Source organism: Solea senegalensis, linkage group LG3 (assembly GCF_019176455.1).
Source record: "Solea senegalensis isolate Sse05_10M linkage group LG3, IFAPA_SoseM_1, whole genome shotgun sequence".
NCBI classification, from domain to species: domain Eukaryota; kingdom Metazoa; phylum Chordata; class Actinopteri; order Pleuronectiformes; family Soleidae; genus Solea; species Solea senegalensis.
Genome location: NC_058023.1, coordinates 24,185,195 through 24,202,540, shown reverse-complemented (window position 1 = coordinate 24,202,540; position 17,346 = coordinate 24,185,195). Strand labels below are relative to the sequence as shown.

The 17,346-nt window shown below is 39.0% G+C and overlaps 1 protein-coding gene across 8 annotated transcripts in view; it reads right to left on the bottom strand.

Moving 5' to 3' along the window:
- Window positions 1-17,346, bottom strand: part of osbpl8 (oxysterol binding protein-like 8) — a 67,305-nt gene that overhangs the window by 27,989 nt on the left and 21,970 nt on the right. For 4 of the 8 annotated variants that reach the window (XM_044021021.1, XM_044021024.1, XM_044021023.1 and 1 more), the window contains exons 3-4: window positions 9,726-9,762; window positions 8,164-8,340 (exon numbers count right to left, since the gene is read on the bottom strand). In XM_044021021.1, coding sequence (XP_043876956.1) covers window positions 8,164-8,340; window positions 9,726-9,762 — 214 coding nt within the window. Of the gene's footprint in view, window positions 1-294; window positions 4,363-8,163; window positions 8,341-9,725; window positions 9,763-17,346 lie in introns of those variants that run through there. The other 4 variants (XM_044021027.1, XM_044021028.1, XM_044021026.1 and 1 more) reach the window with 4 other exon arrangements.

Below are 17,346 nucleotides of genomic sequence, written 5' to 3'. Positions count from 1 at the left end.
AATGCTCCCTCAGTCGAGTGATTGATTGACAAAACCTGTTTTCAGATGAAGGATGCAGCATTTAAATAATGTATCATCGTGTCATCATCATCAACAACAACAACAACAATCACCTAAAGTTATGCACTGCAGCTCTCAAGTACAGACCATAGTCATACGTCAGCAATCCAAACACTTTAAATCACTGCTACAGAGATGCTAATAAATCAAAAATCAAAAGGAAAAACTAAATGGTACAGTAATGGGCCAGCAACCCCAATATAAAGCTCCATCTTCACATTTTGGTAAACCAACCTGGCAGTGAGATAGGCGACAATTCGTTATAGCCTCCAAAGGAGGCATTGCGGATGAGTTTCCGGCCATCCGGATGTGGGGGTCGAAGCGATGCTGTTGCGCCGCACGTGGAAAAGCGGCGACGACTCAGCAGGCCCTCCTCTTTCATCATGGGGCTGGTGTGCAGCTCCCTTGTTGGGAAGTAAGGTGGCAGGGGAAGTGGGGTGGTGCTAAGGTAAGAAAACTCGAGGAGACAAGGTTGAGGAAGGGGAGGAGTAACAGTCCGTTCTGTCCCACGCAGATATTGTATGAGAGAAGAAATCAACAAACAAAAACATGCACACAAACACACAGTAGCTGAGAAACCAGGCACTGAAGCATTGCAGTATGCTGCTCTCCTCTACGCTTCCTTCAGTCAACGGCTCCCTTCCTCACTCACACTCTCTTTCTCTCTGCTCTGGAAGTGTGTGTGAGAGCAGCAGTCTGCAAGTACTTAATAACGAATAAGCTGAGCCCCTCCTACTCCCTCTCCTCCGGATGGACGGGAGAGCTGCATCTTAGCTAGAAAATAGTCTGTATGCTCCATACCTCATCTTTCAATCTCTCCACTCCATTTTTAATTCATTAAGGGACACTTCACTGCTTTTCAATCTTATTTCAGTGGATTACTCATCAAGTAGCCTGCATATATGACGTCTAGGATGGTAAATCTGAATTAATTTCAACAAACAGTCCTCTGATATCAGTGCACGATGTTAAAAGTTACAGCTAGTTTTGGCAAAGGCAACAGACTCAACATAAAATCCCATTTCAGATTAAAAATGTGCTTTATCTATAATTCCTTAATATAATCACAGCACTTGTTGGAGTCTCAACAGATTTCCTGTGTATGAGCCATACTCCACAGATGAGTGCATGCAACCAGCAGATGCAGTGTTATTCCCGCCTTTCACCCACGAAAGAGAGTGTGGGGCTGTTGAATGAAGCAATATCAGTGTTGCAGGCTAAAATGATAACAAGCAGAGCCACTAGGAGTGAAATGATAGCAATTTAATCCAGTAGCCTACCTGCTGCACTGATGCCAAAACCTTATCACTAAACAAACTAGTGCTGTGGAAAACACTACTGTTCAACATGTAGAAATCAAAATTAATTTCTATATATGGAGAGAATTAAGTGTGTAGGCTCTTCGGAGGTGGTGAGTCAATAGGCTACAAAAAGCAGCTGTAATTAACATCTACATTAGCAGCCATGAAATTCCCCTTCAAGATAACTGTTAAACATCTTCTTTACTCTAAATAATTATAGTACTAGAATGCAATCATCAGACCAGAAAAACACAAACACTCTCACACACAGACAAACACACACAATAATAAAACATAAAACTCTATTGAGGACAGAAGGAGTCACTTTGTTAACACCAGACAACCTTTATGAGAACTGACATTTAACTCTATCTTCATCATCTTGGTGTGCCAATATATTTACAACATACTAGATTTAACTTGTATTTGCTCGAGTCAGTATCCAGATTTACATTAACTGTCATTTGAAAGAAGCAACTTCACTGAGACATGTGCTTCTCCTAGAGTTAAATAGTGCTAAAACAAGATTCACTCTCTGTGACAGAAAAAGTGACAATGACTGTATATTGCCTTGTTAGCAGATCAAGTTTCCCAGTGTTGTCTCCATGGTGCAAGTCTTGCTGTGTCTTCAGGGATAAATGTGGCTCAAAGCAGACAAAAGCTGATTTGTCAGGATCCAGGCTACATTGTTTTCAACTGATAGCAAGAAAACAGCTGCTGTGCTGAAGGCCACAGAAGATAACTGAGGTCATCACGGTTGCTTATGCCAAGTAACTAGATAGTGAGAATTGAATATAAAGGAAGAGTTCTGCAAAGACACCAGTGAGTAATAATGCATTTTTGCAAGAATGGAAAAACTTGACATTGGGACTTAAATCAAATGTGGTGACACACTGCCATGAAAGACTGATTCTTCAATTAAGCTTTAAGAGGTAAACAGAGCAACCCGTTGCTGTTGCTGCAAGTAATGAATCTGATGAATCTGCAGGCTTTCTCTCTTGTGCATTAATTACCACAGGTAATTAGGATGTTCTGAGTGCATCATTCAGATCCCAGACCTAATTAACCTTCTTGCAGAGAGGTCCATTTCTGATGGTCCACTGACATTTAAAAAGCACTTGAGTGACATTTGCTAAATATAGCTCAGTCACTTCTCAAGTACTTTCCAGTGAGGCTGCAAATGAGTACTAATTCTGACAAATCTACACCTTACCACCCTCTACACAACTGCATCAATCCCATGTCAAGCACGGCTTTAAACTACTGCAATCATTCAGTCTGCTTTACACATGTCATTCATTCCCATCTAAGCATTCATGTGACTAAGGTTTTTCCCATCTGCTTTTCTGCTCCGCATATAGTCAATTTTGCTCCAAAGAGGCATGATTTTAAACATTTGTTTACACTTTAACTGAGCTGAACTACTTTAGATTTGATACAGATGGTGTCAAGGAGATGAATCCTAAAGATTCTGGTCAACCACTTTCCTACAACACTATCATAGGTTTGACATTTTTGGCATTTGGTGATGGACAGTGTACCTTGACATTTATTGGATGGACTGCTAAAAAATTGTATCATCCCACTGGTTGAAATTATATAAACTTTGCAACTCCTTCATTAGAAAGTTTTAAGCTAATTTTAATTTGCATTAGTCTAAATTTTAATTTGTCCAAATACTGACCAAAATACAAGAGTATTAACAGCCTTAGCTGTGCTTTGTGCTACGAGCTATTAGCATAGTTTAGCAGGCTAACAAACTCAAGTTGGATGGAACACTTAATACATGTTTAACATTAGCATGTTAGCATTTTACAGGTCACTCTTGAAAATGAGACCCCATGTCTCAATGGGTTAATCTGTATAAATAAAAAATAAAATAAAAATAAGCTTCTAAAAATGCTGCTACTAGCACTCAGTCGAAACTGTAGCCTCACAGAGCTTCTAAAAAGGCCATAGACTTACTCTTATTTATCTAGCAGAACGTGGCCTGAAGTTTACCACAACAAATTCAACAAAACAAGAGCTGTCAAAGAGCTTTCTGCTAATCAGTTTGTTTTTAGTTACTGAAACTGTTTTAATGTTAATATGGAAGGGCAACAGTCACCAAAGGTTAATTCATTGCATTTACAATACAAACTTTTGAAAGAACAGCAGACAAACTGACACAGTATCCTCTGAGCAGCAATTTACTAGACATGATACATTTGCACAGACAGTAGGTCACATGCAGACAAACATCTCCAGTCTTACATAAAGGCTTCAAGGAAACCCTTTAAGCTCTGGATTAGCTTTGGAACAAAGAGGCTTTTTTAAACACAGGCCAACAGGCATTGTCTGCTCTACGTCACTGCACGTAAACTCACTGTTTATTATATGTCCATGTGACCATTCTTCTGTCCTCGTTAGAACTACATCACTCAAAGAATGACCAGGGACAACAGCAAAGACAACCAGGACAAAGAGGACAAAGGGGTTTTAGGTGTTGTGCTACATAAAACACTAACAAGCACTCATTTTTCGTCAACGTCATACCTTTCAGGCTAAAGCCTGTGTACTAAGGTTGTGCCTGTCCAGGCGAGCCTTTGGGCTTTCAAGCAAAGTTCAGGCCTCAAAGCTGAAACGTCCTCCATCATGTTGTCCTGTCGTTGTTTAACTCCACAGATTCTTTGCTAACTCTGCTGGGAATCACCACTGGCAAGCCTTGTCCCTATTAGCACTTAGGCCTTCCAGAGCTCAGCCACTCATTGGATGAAAGCATAGGTGGAAGACCAGACACAGGACTGACAGTGGCTGAGGGAAAAGGTAAGACCAGCCCCATACGTGTTGCTAACCCCATCTGACAGGGCATAATCCAAGAGGCTGAGTTTAAATCCACTCTAACCCCTGCTCTCACACTTCTTTGCATCCCATCTCGCCCCCTCAGTTCACCTGACGTCACGGCTACTGTATATGCATTTGTTATCAGTCACCCCCTATTTACTCTATTTATAATTTGTCTTCCTATCTTCCTTCCACATCTCTCTCACTCTCTGTTACTCTGACAAGTAGAATTTCCATTTACCTAGAAAGAGATAGCGAGAGATAGCAGACTGAAGAAACCTCAAACAACCTCCTGAGTCCTGGGTTTATTTTTGAACTCAGTAACTCATAAAGAAAAAGTGGAGTCACTTGGCAGCCAGCGCACAGACACCCGAATTTCTCTGTGCGTATGTGATGATGCAACTAATCTAGGATAAAAATAAATAAAACAAACAACACTCACAATTACATTATGACAGCAGTCTGAATCACCAACCCCAAAACAGCACAAATTTACTATAAATAAAGACCAAGTGCTGGACATAACAGTGGCATGCAGACATTCAACTGTCATTTTGTTGACAGGAACTTATCATACACCATCTGAGCAGCACTACTTCATCGACCTCTCTTGCTAAACTGAGGACAGATGCTACAGTGACAGCAAAGGCTGCCAGTACTAACTGACAATGAGTACTCACCATGCTAGCTTCAGTCAAAGTAAAGAAGAGCTAGAACAAAGAGCCAAAACATGAGCTAATTTGTGGAAAGTGAATAAAGGAACGACGTTTGTTTGATAGAACATTTTTGCTGCTGGTCATGCTAATGTTGACCATGTAGCGATAGCAAAAACTCACATATCACTTACATTTAAGCATTTAGCAGATGCTTTTATCCAAAGCGACTTACAAAAGGGGATTAGGTTTAATCAAGATCCCAGACATTCATGACTGTTTGTAACCTCTATTATTATCACAGAACAGTTACATCACTGCTGTCTTCTGATTAGTAAATGAAAGTCAATCTATGCACACAGTGACCTCTGCTGGACAACTCAGTAATTACTTCAAACAGTCTAATATGCCTCAAGGCTGTATATTTTTATCTCCAAGGGGTTTCAAACATTTGATCTTGAAATCCTTAAGTTTGAATGGATATCCAAATTTCAGATAGAGACAGCCCTAATGTCACTGTCAAATACTTTTTAGATCCACAAAACTGGCACATTATTACCTATTACTTATCACACATTTATATTGTATTATAGAATGATCAAAACCAAGAAAATCCTGAATCATAAACAAAGATAGATCCAAGGATATTATACAGAACCAATGTTAATGAAAAAAAAACAAAGAACAAATCAGAGCAGACAATGACATTGGGGCAAGTGCAAGCTTAAGTATTGTCAGTTGCCATGACTACCCAATTTGGGTTGAGGTCAGAGAGAGCTCTAATGCTACCTCTTTTCACATAGATGCAGTTGTGGTTGGGTGGGGAGGCAGCTGCATGGGGAGAGCCTGTCACACTTGAATAAAAGAGGTCTTCACAAAAACAGGTTGATTGCTGATGCAATAATAGCTATATTACAGAAAATTCTAGAAGAAAAAGAGCAGTGATGTAGAGCAAGTTTTTAACCTTTAAATCTCACAAAAGATAGTTCATGGAATGAGCATACATGTACTGTATATGCATGTGAGCATACACACACAAACACACAACGTACACAAATCACACTAAATAATAGTGTGCAATGAGTTGGCACTAATAAGATCCTTTAGGGGAAACATGGAGTCTATTATGTACAACATACTGAACATCAACTTTTGTGGTGACAAAGATAATCACTGAGTTTTCTGCAGTGCTTGCTCCACCTTGTGGGGAAAAAGACTTACAGCTATTGTGGTGCAAAAAAAAACAAACAAACCCAAAAGAACAAACAAAAATTATGCATCAATGCCAACACGGTATGGTGAATGGTCTTGTGTGTTTTACCCTGCTTGTATTATCGCACCAACAATGTTTGACATTGAAAAATAGTATGGTGTTTCTATCCATCTGTCATACAAGACATCCTCTCTTTCTGCCCTCACATCTGCCCTGTGATCCTGAAAATCAACGAAAAGTTAGCCAGTGTTAGCCAGTTAACAGTGTTAATTTTACACAGATAGAATTAAAATCTGTAGATCACCCAACAACGGCAACAACTTTTTAATTTAAAATATTGTGCTCTTATGCCTGGAAAAGTGCTAATAATAGTTTCTTACCCTGTCCATTATACCACAGTCACAGTCTATATTGTTTGTTATTATCTGAAAACTCCCCAATGCACTGTGACAAAAAAAAGATCTAGCTCTATTAACACAAAAGCCATGTAGTACATCGAAAGTTGGCTGGCATTTGAATAACCACAGCGAAGAAACCACAAGAGGGCACTGCAACACAACTGCAAGGTAAAAGTAGCATGAAGGGTGGCTTACGACTGTGGTCAAATATACCCTTAGGCTTATTTATTGTCAGATATACTTCCTATTGCTAATTTACTCCCTTGCTGTATGTGACAACCGCCATTTTTTTTATAAATGTTCAAAAGACAACTTTCACAAATTTCAGGCAGATTCTGATCAAAGCCGAGTATCACAAGGATTTGATGAAGGAATATTATGGGCACTTACAGTTATATGATCAGGTACCGATAATAATTCCCAAGCCGTTTGGAGTCCACACCTGATTTATTTTAAAAATTCATCTGGAGATGGACTCAGTATGTCTCATGCCAAGACTCGTCCCAAGCAGGCATGCATCAACAGAAACTGTTCAGCATTTTCACTGACAATGTGAGAAAACAACGATTGCAGTGCACCAACTCCAAAAGACTGACGGAAGGTATTGTTTAATCTAGTACTACATCGTGCATGTGAGAAACATTAAAAACACAAATCAACAAAATTAATTTCAAGTACTGGAATCCTAACTAAAATATTTAGAACCTGGCATTTCTGCCACAATGCTGTTGTGATAGTGTTGTGCATATGAACTGAGCTGATGTTTTTGGTCTATGTTGTTTAGTATTATAAAAATGATGTGGTGTGTGACTGTATAATGTCACAATTCTTGACACTGGCAAAAAAACGAAGATCGATACAAGATTTAATTGGAAAAAACAAACGGAGAAAGTGTAAAGGAGACCACAGGTTTGCAGCAGTGTGTAAGTAAATGAGCAGGCTGAGAACCACTGAAGAAGTGAGCATGAGCCACCGCCTCCACCTGTCTGAGAATGGTAAAGACTGAGCACACTGAAAACTCTGGCAACTGCTTTCTAAGTGTCTTAAAGTGATAATCTTAAATCTAAGAAAATGTAAGCCAAAGAACGCAAAGACAAAGGAAGTAGGATTATGTGAGTTAAGAGGCTCAGGGTATGTTTAGAGGACACAGGAACTGCAAACACAACGTTCAAGCATCTTTAGCTCTTTGACAGAGAATATTTAGGTGTTACACACACACAGTTTGTGCTCTTATCTGGAGTATTGTACAGTCGGCGACAAAGTGTGAATTAAGTGGTCAGGCATGTTGATTATTCAGTCATGCCTTTGTTCAGGTCTGTTGCTACAGAATAAAACTGACTTCTGCCTTCAGCCTCATAAAACAGAGCCAGTAGAGACTTCATCCAAACAAAAACTCTTTTTGTTTGTAAAGGTATGAACATCTTATTGCTAATTTTAGGGCAATTTTCAAGTCTAAGAAAACAAAGTAAAAACAAACTCTAGTGCATCAAAGTTAGTGTGCGTAATGCAGGGTTCACGGGATGTTGAAGTGATGTTCACTTTCTTTTGGGAAAGGGTGGTAGGGGGCTAACAGCCTAGATAATGGATGAATGAACGGCAAAGTCTTGTTTGAGTAAAGTTTTCACCATAAATACATGATGTCAACAACAGTTAACGGACACACACAATTTTAGATCTGGCCCACTCGTCGTAAATGAACCAACTGTTTATCTTACCGTGGCTGTAGCTCACTCCTGGGCTGAGGGTGGAAGGTGAGGCGACATGCTCCCTGTTGGGCGTTTGAAGGCCCGCCTCCTTCTCCCTGTCCTTGTCCTTGTCCCGCTCCTTCACCTGGCGCTGGCTCATCCTGCCTGGCGTCAGAAGGACGGTGTCATCACTGCACGCTACAAAAGCTACAGAGGCAGAGAAAGAGAGATGGGGAAATGACAAATAGAGACAGGTGAGGTGGAGAAAGTTGGATGAATCATGGAAAACCAAGCCACATGTTGCCACCTAAAGATCTCCTGATTTATACAACATCTTTGTGCCCGATGATTAAAAAATAGCTGTTAATCCTTTATCAGGGCCGCTTGACGTGGGGTTAATGAGGCTGACTGTCATGTTATTATTCAGAAATGTGAGGTATTAATAGCGGTCTTGAGTGATCTGATCACAGTTTTCAGTGGATGTTTCTGGGCTCTAACAGTTCACTCTCTTATTCACTTGCTGTATGACAGCTTCCTTCTTAAACCTGGTAAAGAATAACTCTTCCAATCTGTTTTTACATCGACATTTGTCAATAATGCTAGTGCACTGACATCAATATGAGCACAAGACATGACTTGATGTTTCATGTACAACCACAGGGGTCACAAGAATAAAGGTGCAGTGAGCAGGTTATTACTGATGTTACTGATCAATAATTTTTTAACACACTAACTCACAGCAGTGATGTCACAGTGGAGGTGAAGAGTTTGAATACCTGCGACAGCAGTGACAGTAAAGAGTTACAGCTACAGATAGACAGCCTTCATACCTGAACAAGGTCAGTATCATAGTATCATATAATCATGTCGTTAGCTTTATGCCTGACTTGAAACATGCACACTTATGCCGCTTCCACTACATGGTCCCATCTAGCCTCACCTCTACACGGTTTGGTTGTTTTTTCCATTACAATACAGAACCTCTTCAACGTGGGTGAGGTCATCACAGCACGGCTGCATGAAACTGCTGTGACTTTGTTTTAAACGCGACATACACAAAGTAGTGACTTGGAAAGCAGTTCTTTTCAATGTACTGAATCATTAGAATCAGTTAATTAAAAAGATTTGTACTACTATACTACTTCCTGCATGACCGGAGCACAGACAGTCACTGAAATACAGTGGCAGGGGTTGTGATGCGGCTCGTCGCTTGTGATCGCAGGCTTTCTGCAGTGCTGTCGCTAAATACACCAGACTGCTCTGTTAAATTTCCTAAATGTTGGAGATTAACACAAGTTTTCAGGATTTTTAAGTGATCTACGGTTCTGGATTGATTCTTGTGTCGGACATCATGCAATCAATAGCCGGCAGTCTGTCGACGTCACACGTAGTATCGGCTCAGCTTGCATGGATAAATAAGTACCAGGTACTAGCACTAACGGAAAAGCAAAAAAAAAGGCGAAGCAAGCTGCACCGAGACCATGTAATGAAAAAGCAGCATTATGTTTCATTGGCCCTTGAATAGAAGGCGTGGTACTTCCCCTAATGTTGTGCACTGCCATTAGCCCTTCCACTAAAAGAACAATGCTTACCGGGATTGGCATGGTGCTCTCTCAACTCTGATTGGTGCTAAAAGGTGGAAAAGGGTGGAGACAGTCAAAAAAAGTAAAGTAACAGTGGGTAGAGGGAGTGAAATTGATTTTAGGAAGTGTGTCAGATTTTGGGTAAAGATTAAAGTGATGGAAAGGGAGGACCGATATCCATGTGTTGTGTTGTGTTGTTGACCAGATGTTGGCAGTGGTGGGTTTGCGTGCAGCAGGTATGGCGATAACAGGTGACATCAGCATCAGCATCAGCAACAGCAGTGGGAGAAGCCATGGCCACACGGGACGAAAACAAATAATGCAAGAAAAAAGAGGAGACAAGAGACAGAAAACAAAAGAAAAAAAACATTAGTTTAACAAAAATGTGAACAGAGGGCACAACATGACACAAAACAACAGATTTAGGCAGTGGGAGGGGAATGAAGACATTGAATAATACAAGACAAATAAATAAAAATAAATAAAATACAGTATGAGTTTACATCCAACACCAGAGAGTGTATTATTTTGGTTACAATTACTGATATATCCATTCATAACTGCTAAAGCTGGGTAATGGTATCAGAATCATACTGTAATTTTTTGCGTTTTATTTAAATGATATGATATGAGTGATGATTAATGCAAGTATTTTAATAATCTGTTACAATTGTCAGCTTTTGTCTCATTAAAGACATAAAACTAAATATTAAAATGACATCCATTTCCCCACAGAGCATTGGTAGCCGTCGTTGGCCAGAACAAAGACCTTTCTCTTGTTGCTATGCACAGCAGGAGGCAGACACACTGAACAGCTAGACCATTAACAGGAACTGAGCAGGTTTTCTTACCATGGCTGTCCTATTCTGCAAGCAATACATCAGCAGTGATTACAGCAGAGAGTCAGACATACAAACTGTCAATAAACTGCAACAGCTTTCCTAATCTGTCAATCTCGCAGACTCTCATTAAGGTTTACATGGAGATGCTCATGTAAAGGGCCAGTGTGTAAGGATTAGTGACATCTCATGATGAGACTGCAGATTGTAACAAACAGAACACTCCACCACTCAGCCCTCCCTCCCCCAAGTGCATCAGGTAGCAGATGCTGTTCCTTTCATTTGTGTAGAAAGCTTCTGCTTCAAAACAGGCATTTTTTTTCTGCTCAGGCAGCTGCAGAAGAATGGAACCACAAGATGGTGATCTCCGTCAAGAAAGACACTTAACTCCAATGCGTAATAAAAAGCTTACATAGCAAAGCTGGGCGGTATACCGGTTCAAATCAGTATGAATTTTTTGTATACTGCAAGGCCGGTATATGAAAAACAAAACAAAACACTGTTCTGTGGGGGACACTTTTCAGTATCGCATGCTTATGCATACATGCTAAGGGCTTAGCTGAAAAAGTTGAAATTGACACACACACACACATAAAAAAATACCACTGTAGACCGTGAAACTTTTAGCCGTGACATTTTTAAAAAAAATATCATGGTATAAATTTTTTGTTCATACAGCCCAGTATGAGGTAGTATATTCAATTTAAAAATGAACTAATATTTTACCTGAACATACCTACTTTAACATTATCCCAATTTACACATTATGGCACCCATCTCACTACCACAAGGTAGTGAGAAACTACCACAAGGTAGTGAGAAACAACAATGCCAGTGATTGGATATTGCTCTGTTAATCAGGGAGGATGTGAAATCAAATCTCAAAATTCCGATTAGAAACCTCAGAGCCACTGACTGAGAGGATAGACGGTACTGAGAACTTCTTACAACAATAGCACGAGCGGATTAGCAAACTGTCACTGAACGTCAGTGGTCAACAAGCAAAGCTTTGTACCAGCACAGTGATTTTCTAATTTAATCTCAGCGCTGCCCATCAACAAATCGACAATCACCATTTACACAACACTTTTTTCAAGCTATGATAATAATGCCATCTATATAACAGTCTGACTTTTCACATTAAAAGTAGAGCGTGAAGCTGCTAAAAAAGACAACACCATTCCCATTGCCACCTGTGTATGAATTGTGACAACAACAACAACAGTGATAATGCCACAATCATTACTATTTTACATCTTTTTATTTTTCTTTCTCTTCAAATCAATCACTTAGTTGATCCGATTGATGAAATAAATGATATTAAGAGCTGTCCCAAGTTTAAAAAAGAAAGGATGGCTACAATGATTAATGCTTATGGCAATGTTATTGACCAGAAGAGTATCATAATGGAATGGAAATGGAGCATCTCGGAACCTAAGCCGGTAAAAAAAACATTTAAAACCTTGCATTAAATTGGGTTTTTTTTTACTTGTGGAAATGGGGTAAAAGCTAAATGTTTCTGATCCAGCAAAAGATGAACAATAATGACAGTCACTAGTTTTTCGACTGATAAACTGAGACGGGAAGTCAGTGCGTCAGTGCTTTACTGGATGATTAGTGCCAATTACCCATGCAAATACATGTGTGGGGGTGAGGAAAGGACTGGCAGTGTGTCAAAATGGGAGACTTTAAATAAGTGTCACTATCAAAAATGATTCTTTTTGCATAGTGTCGTGAGACTGAGAGCACACTGATGGATCACTACATGTGACAGGCTAATTTTAGCATTTGAAAAGCTTTCTCGACTATAGACTGACAATCGAACAATGAGGGCTGGACTAAACTCTACTGTATATGCATGACAGAACAAAGGCTTTCAGTAATAACTGTTGGCTTCAGTTGGACTCACTCAGTACTTGCAGACATGTCAATGACATTTATATAATATTGTACACAAACTTAAATTATTCCTAAAAACTTTGTTGAGCAGCCATAGCTCATTGTCTTTGAGCCAAATTGAGATTTGTGTTTACGACGTGCTTTACAATTACAATGATTACAATGTGAACCTGGGAAGGTGTAAATTATTCTATTTAAGGCAATATGCTTACATGCCGGCAATGTGTTTTTTGAGTCATTTATTCACCTGCTTTTTAAACCATGCCAGAGTGTTCGGCAATATAACCAGGACACTGCAACTATATCACATTGAATCATATTTATTATAGTTAGATTAAAATACTGGTTTGAAATTAGCTTTAACGCCACTTTAGTTATTCACACAGCAGTTAAAAAGACTATTAATCAATCTGTGTTGATCTCACCCTGCTGACTCTGGTGTTGAAAACTGTGAAAAATGAATTATGCAGCCATTGTCTCGAACGTACCTAAACATGCTCTCAATAGTTCTCTCCTGGTTTAAACTGGTAGGTGGCAAATTCACACTTTAGTAAAGCAGTGGGTTATTATTTTCCCCAAGGGGCCACATGAGAAACATAAAATATTGTTGAGGGCCAGACCAATGGGCTGAATTAATTTTATCTCTTTATAAAAAAGCAGTAAATTGTATTGTGTAAATTGGGCAGCATACAAACACACAATGAACAAAATTAAGGAAAATGCAGATTTTCTTCAATTATAACAAACAAACTCTATACAAAATATCAACTTACTACTCTATCTAATGAATACTATAATACTACACTACTGTAGCGTAGTGTAGTAAACATATTGTCTGACACAACCATGACAACCCTCAATATTAACACCATAAAGAAGCTCCTTTAGGGGTCAACATTCACTAAAGCTTTTAAAAGGTGATACCATGAGTGATTCCATAATAATCAACTGTTTTTGTTGTGGTTTAGATGTCACTTGCCATTTAGCTACCAGGTGTGGAAATTATACTTAATAAAAAACAACAACATATAACTGCACATGAACTTCCATAAGGTGCATCTTTATTCCCACCTTCGTTTCTGCATATTAAAGTAATGCAATAGATGATCCACATCTTACCCAGAGTCAAACCTCTGCAAGAAACACTACCTTAAACACAGCACACATTCTCTGCCCCTTAAAAGATGAAGAGTGCCTACGCAGGATAATAGACCATGACATATTACATAATGGTTAAGCATCACAGCAGATTTTCTGACCCAGGTTCTTTTTAGCAGCAGGAGGAAAAGATGAAATGAAATGTGTTTGTGTATGTATGCATGCATATATACATACATGAGTTATTTAAATGTTCAAATGTAGAACATTAAAATAGACGAGAATTAAAGTGAGAGTGCACAGGGTATGCATCGTATCACACAAAGGTAAGCAATTGAAACAAAAATAAAATCAGAACAAACATCAACTGTGATGACACAGTGAATTTTACATTTTAAACCACCAACACTGTGTCTGTGTGGTATGGTATATTACAGTGGATGAAAAAAAAATATATATAAAGAGAAAGAGACTCAGAGAGGAGGAGAATAACATCTCTCTAGGTGTTAGACTGCTGATGGACAGCTGAGTCATCACTCCAAGCGGTTGGTGTCGTTCACATGACAGAATGTTCATGGAAATTCAGTGACCTTGTCTACAAAAATAACATTATACTGGTGTGTTTAGTCTATTAGCTTCAGCTTGTGTGAAAAGTTGTGTGTGGCAACGTGTGAATTCTGTTTTTACAGCTCCTCTCTGTATGCTTCCTCAGATTAGGTAGAGGAAACAAACAAGATCATTTAAAGCCACACACTAAATTTGTCACACTGAGTAGCAAATCAGGTAGTCCAACTAAAATGACAAAATGATCATCTGACTCAGTACTTGACATCGGAGAGGGGAACAGTTGAGCCACAAAAGATTTGTGTATCGATTATTCTGATGCACCCCTAATAAACAGGGATATATTAATCTGCTGTAGTTTGAGTATTGCAAAGACATCCAATCCTAATTAAATACATTTTTGAAGAAAACCAACATCTGTGGAAGACCCACAAAATAAGTGATAAATAATTTAATATACAATGATGTTAATACAGCGTAAAATAGAAAAAAAAAAAACTGTAGCCTGTGATAAGACAAGACAAAATTGTTCAATGACATACAATGACAATTTGCAGAATCTTAGTTATATATGAAATATAAGTAATACAAAAAAGCAAGGTAGAATAGTCTTCCTCTCTGCAACACAACATTTTAATATAGCATTTTCAAAACTACTGTAGCACAGCTTCAACTCTCCTCCTCTGCAGAGCTGCCTGGGTGTAAAAATTGCCAGCAAGAGGTAGATTCAGAGGAGTTTCATCCATTAAAGAAGTGACACATCTGTCTTCACGAGGTAGGTCCATGGTGTGAACTCAGGCAGGCAGAACAGTGTGTGGTGTAGATCATGGGTGCTGTCTATATGGTGGCTGATTAACAACTACAGGAAGTGACACGGGCATCATAAATAAAATGGCCCAGAAAAATGTGAGGTGTCTTCCTAATGCCAAGATGCTGTCCAGCGTTAGCCGAATTGCATTTATTTATGTAATTTATTCACTGTAAAACACAAAGTATTCATGAATTCCAACATTTGGCAAGAAGGTGGGGCTGTTAATAGTCATGTAATGTCCAAGTTTATGTGTCAAAAAGTAACCAGACAGAGCAGGTGATGAATTACAGAGTTTATGTTCTCCAACTCGTCATTGTTGAATGACATGTTGGCATGCATCTTACTTTGCAAATTACAGGTAAATTTAATGTCACACATTTATGGCTGCAAAAATACACACATGTGAGAGGAATGTTGAAATATGAACACCACAAATGGTGTGTTACAGATGGATTAACACACAGTTTCGGTCAGTATTTACTAATAATGCATTATTAGTAAATTATATTTTTATTACTAATAATGTATTATTAGTAAAATAGAAAATGTGTGTAAATCCAGCTGTAGTTGAACAACTCCATCTGGTCTCTTGATTTTTCTTAATGCTTCCGCGATGTTCGCTGTAAATACTTCTATTAGCGATATGATTGGAGATGAAACAGCCAGTCTAAATTTAGCTTCTCCAAGTCTCCGATTGGCTGATTTTGTTGAGCGAGCGCTCGGGTAAAGTTGAGCGCGCACAGAAGGGAGAGATTGAGAGCGAGCATGCAGCAGTCTGCAGCGCAGTGAGAGTAAGACGAAGAGTAAGAGTTTGAGAGGTTATTATTGCACGTTAAAATGAATAACTGCAAACATGCAAACACATGTATTGAGCACAGAATATATTTTGTTTGCTCAAATGAAATGATGTTTTGCTCGCATATACAATTACTCTTCAAATATATAATTTATGTGCTCAAAATCTCTCATTGTTCCTTCACGAAAGTGGCACAAATATAACGCAATATTTAAAACCGTCATCCAATTGTCATGTAAAATTGCAGCAGGAGGCAGGAACCTGCGTCCACTGCGTTGTCATTTGACCAGTGGGTGAACACTGATTGTATCTATTCTAATTGCAGACAGAACATGATGTCAGCGGGTGTGATTGGGTTTTTTTTTTTACCAGTCAAACAGGTTAAGGTGCTTAGACTTGTATTAGTATAGGTTTACATGGATTGGTGCATCCATTTCTTTAAACTAAGTTAATGTGTCCATGTATGGACGGTAAAGCAAAGCCACAGACTTTTTTTATTTCTAGTGTATTTACACTGTTCCACAACTGCAAAACACTGTCCACTGAGAACAACATGTTCCTGCCCAGCTTTCTGATACATGTGAAGACTTTACAAATAATGGCTTTTAAAGTAGTGCTTTCCAGCAGAAGAGAAAATAGCAATCTGTGACTATAACGTGGAAGCACAATTTAAGCAATTAGCATTAAGCAATTCCCAAAAGGGAGCACTTTGGTGATTTATTGTTACTATAAGACAATCCACAATGTACAGTATTTACAGTCTGTACAGAGAATAGTGCATTGTTTGGTGCAGAACAGATAATTCTGGGAAATAACATACATGGAGTGTAATTCTCCTATGTGAATGCTGAGTCTAAAAGAATTAATTTCTTGATAAATCAAAATCAAATAACCAAAATAAGCCTCTCCCACAGGAAAGGTTGGAGGAAGACGGAAGGGAACTTACATAGTCAGGAAATTTCTAATGCCTTAATTTTAATGAGTAGACCAGGGTCTGACACATGAGCAAACAAGAGAAATCCCATTAAAAAGGATGCCTGCTGTTGTATTTAGGATCTAGAGCTGTGTGTAAAACCTCATCATGTTTGTTATTGCATGAGAAAGAAGCTCAACACTCCACCTCACACAGACAGCATTTCATTAGACGATAGCATTTAAACAAAGGTGAGGTGACAGGTAATGTACCCATGGCCCTCGCCCTCAGTGGAGTCTCGGTTACATCACTGCAGGGGGGCTCTGGCTTCAGGGAGACCATAGTGGAGACAAATGTTCTTAAGAGGAAAGATGATAACAGTTACTATGTTTCAATGCACAGTTAATTCCATTAATGATTGTAGCTCAGCTATACTGGTCAATTTGACCACTGTCCTTGTCCCAGTAAGCACTAATGGGGAATTGAATTATTGAAAGAACAGTCTCTGCCTCTACGAGGGGTGCAATGCCCCACTTTCAGTTTGTTAGTATTCGGCAATTATCAGTCAAACAAACACAATAATTTGGTTAATGGGGAACCAGTAGCCAAGTAAAAGGGAGTCTGGCTTGTCAAGGACTGAAGCGCCCCTGAGCAATGTACTTTACTCATCTTCCATGGCTCCCGGGGTCCAGATGTGTGCTGCCCATTAC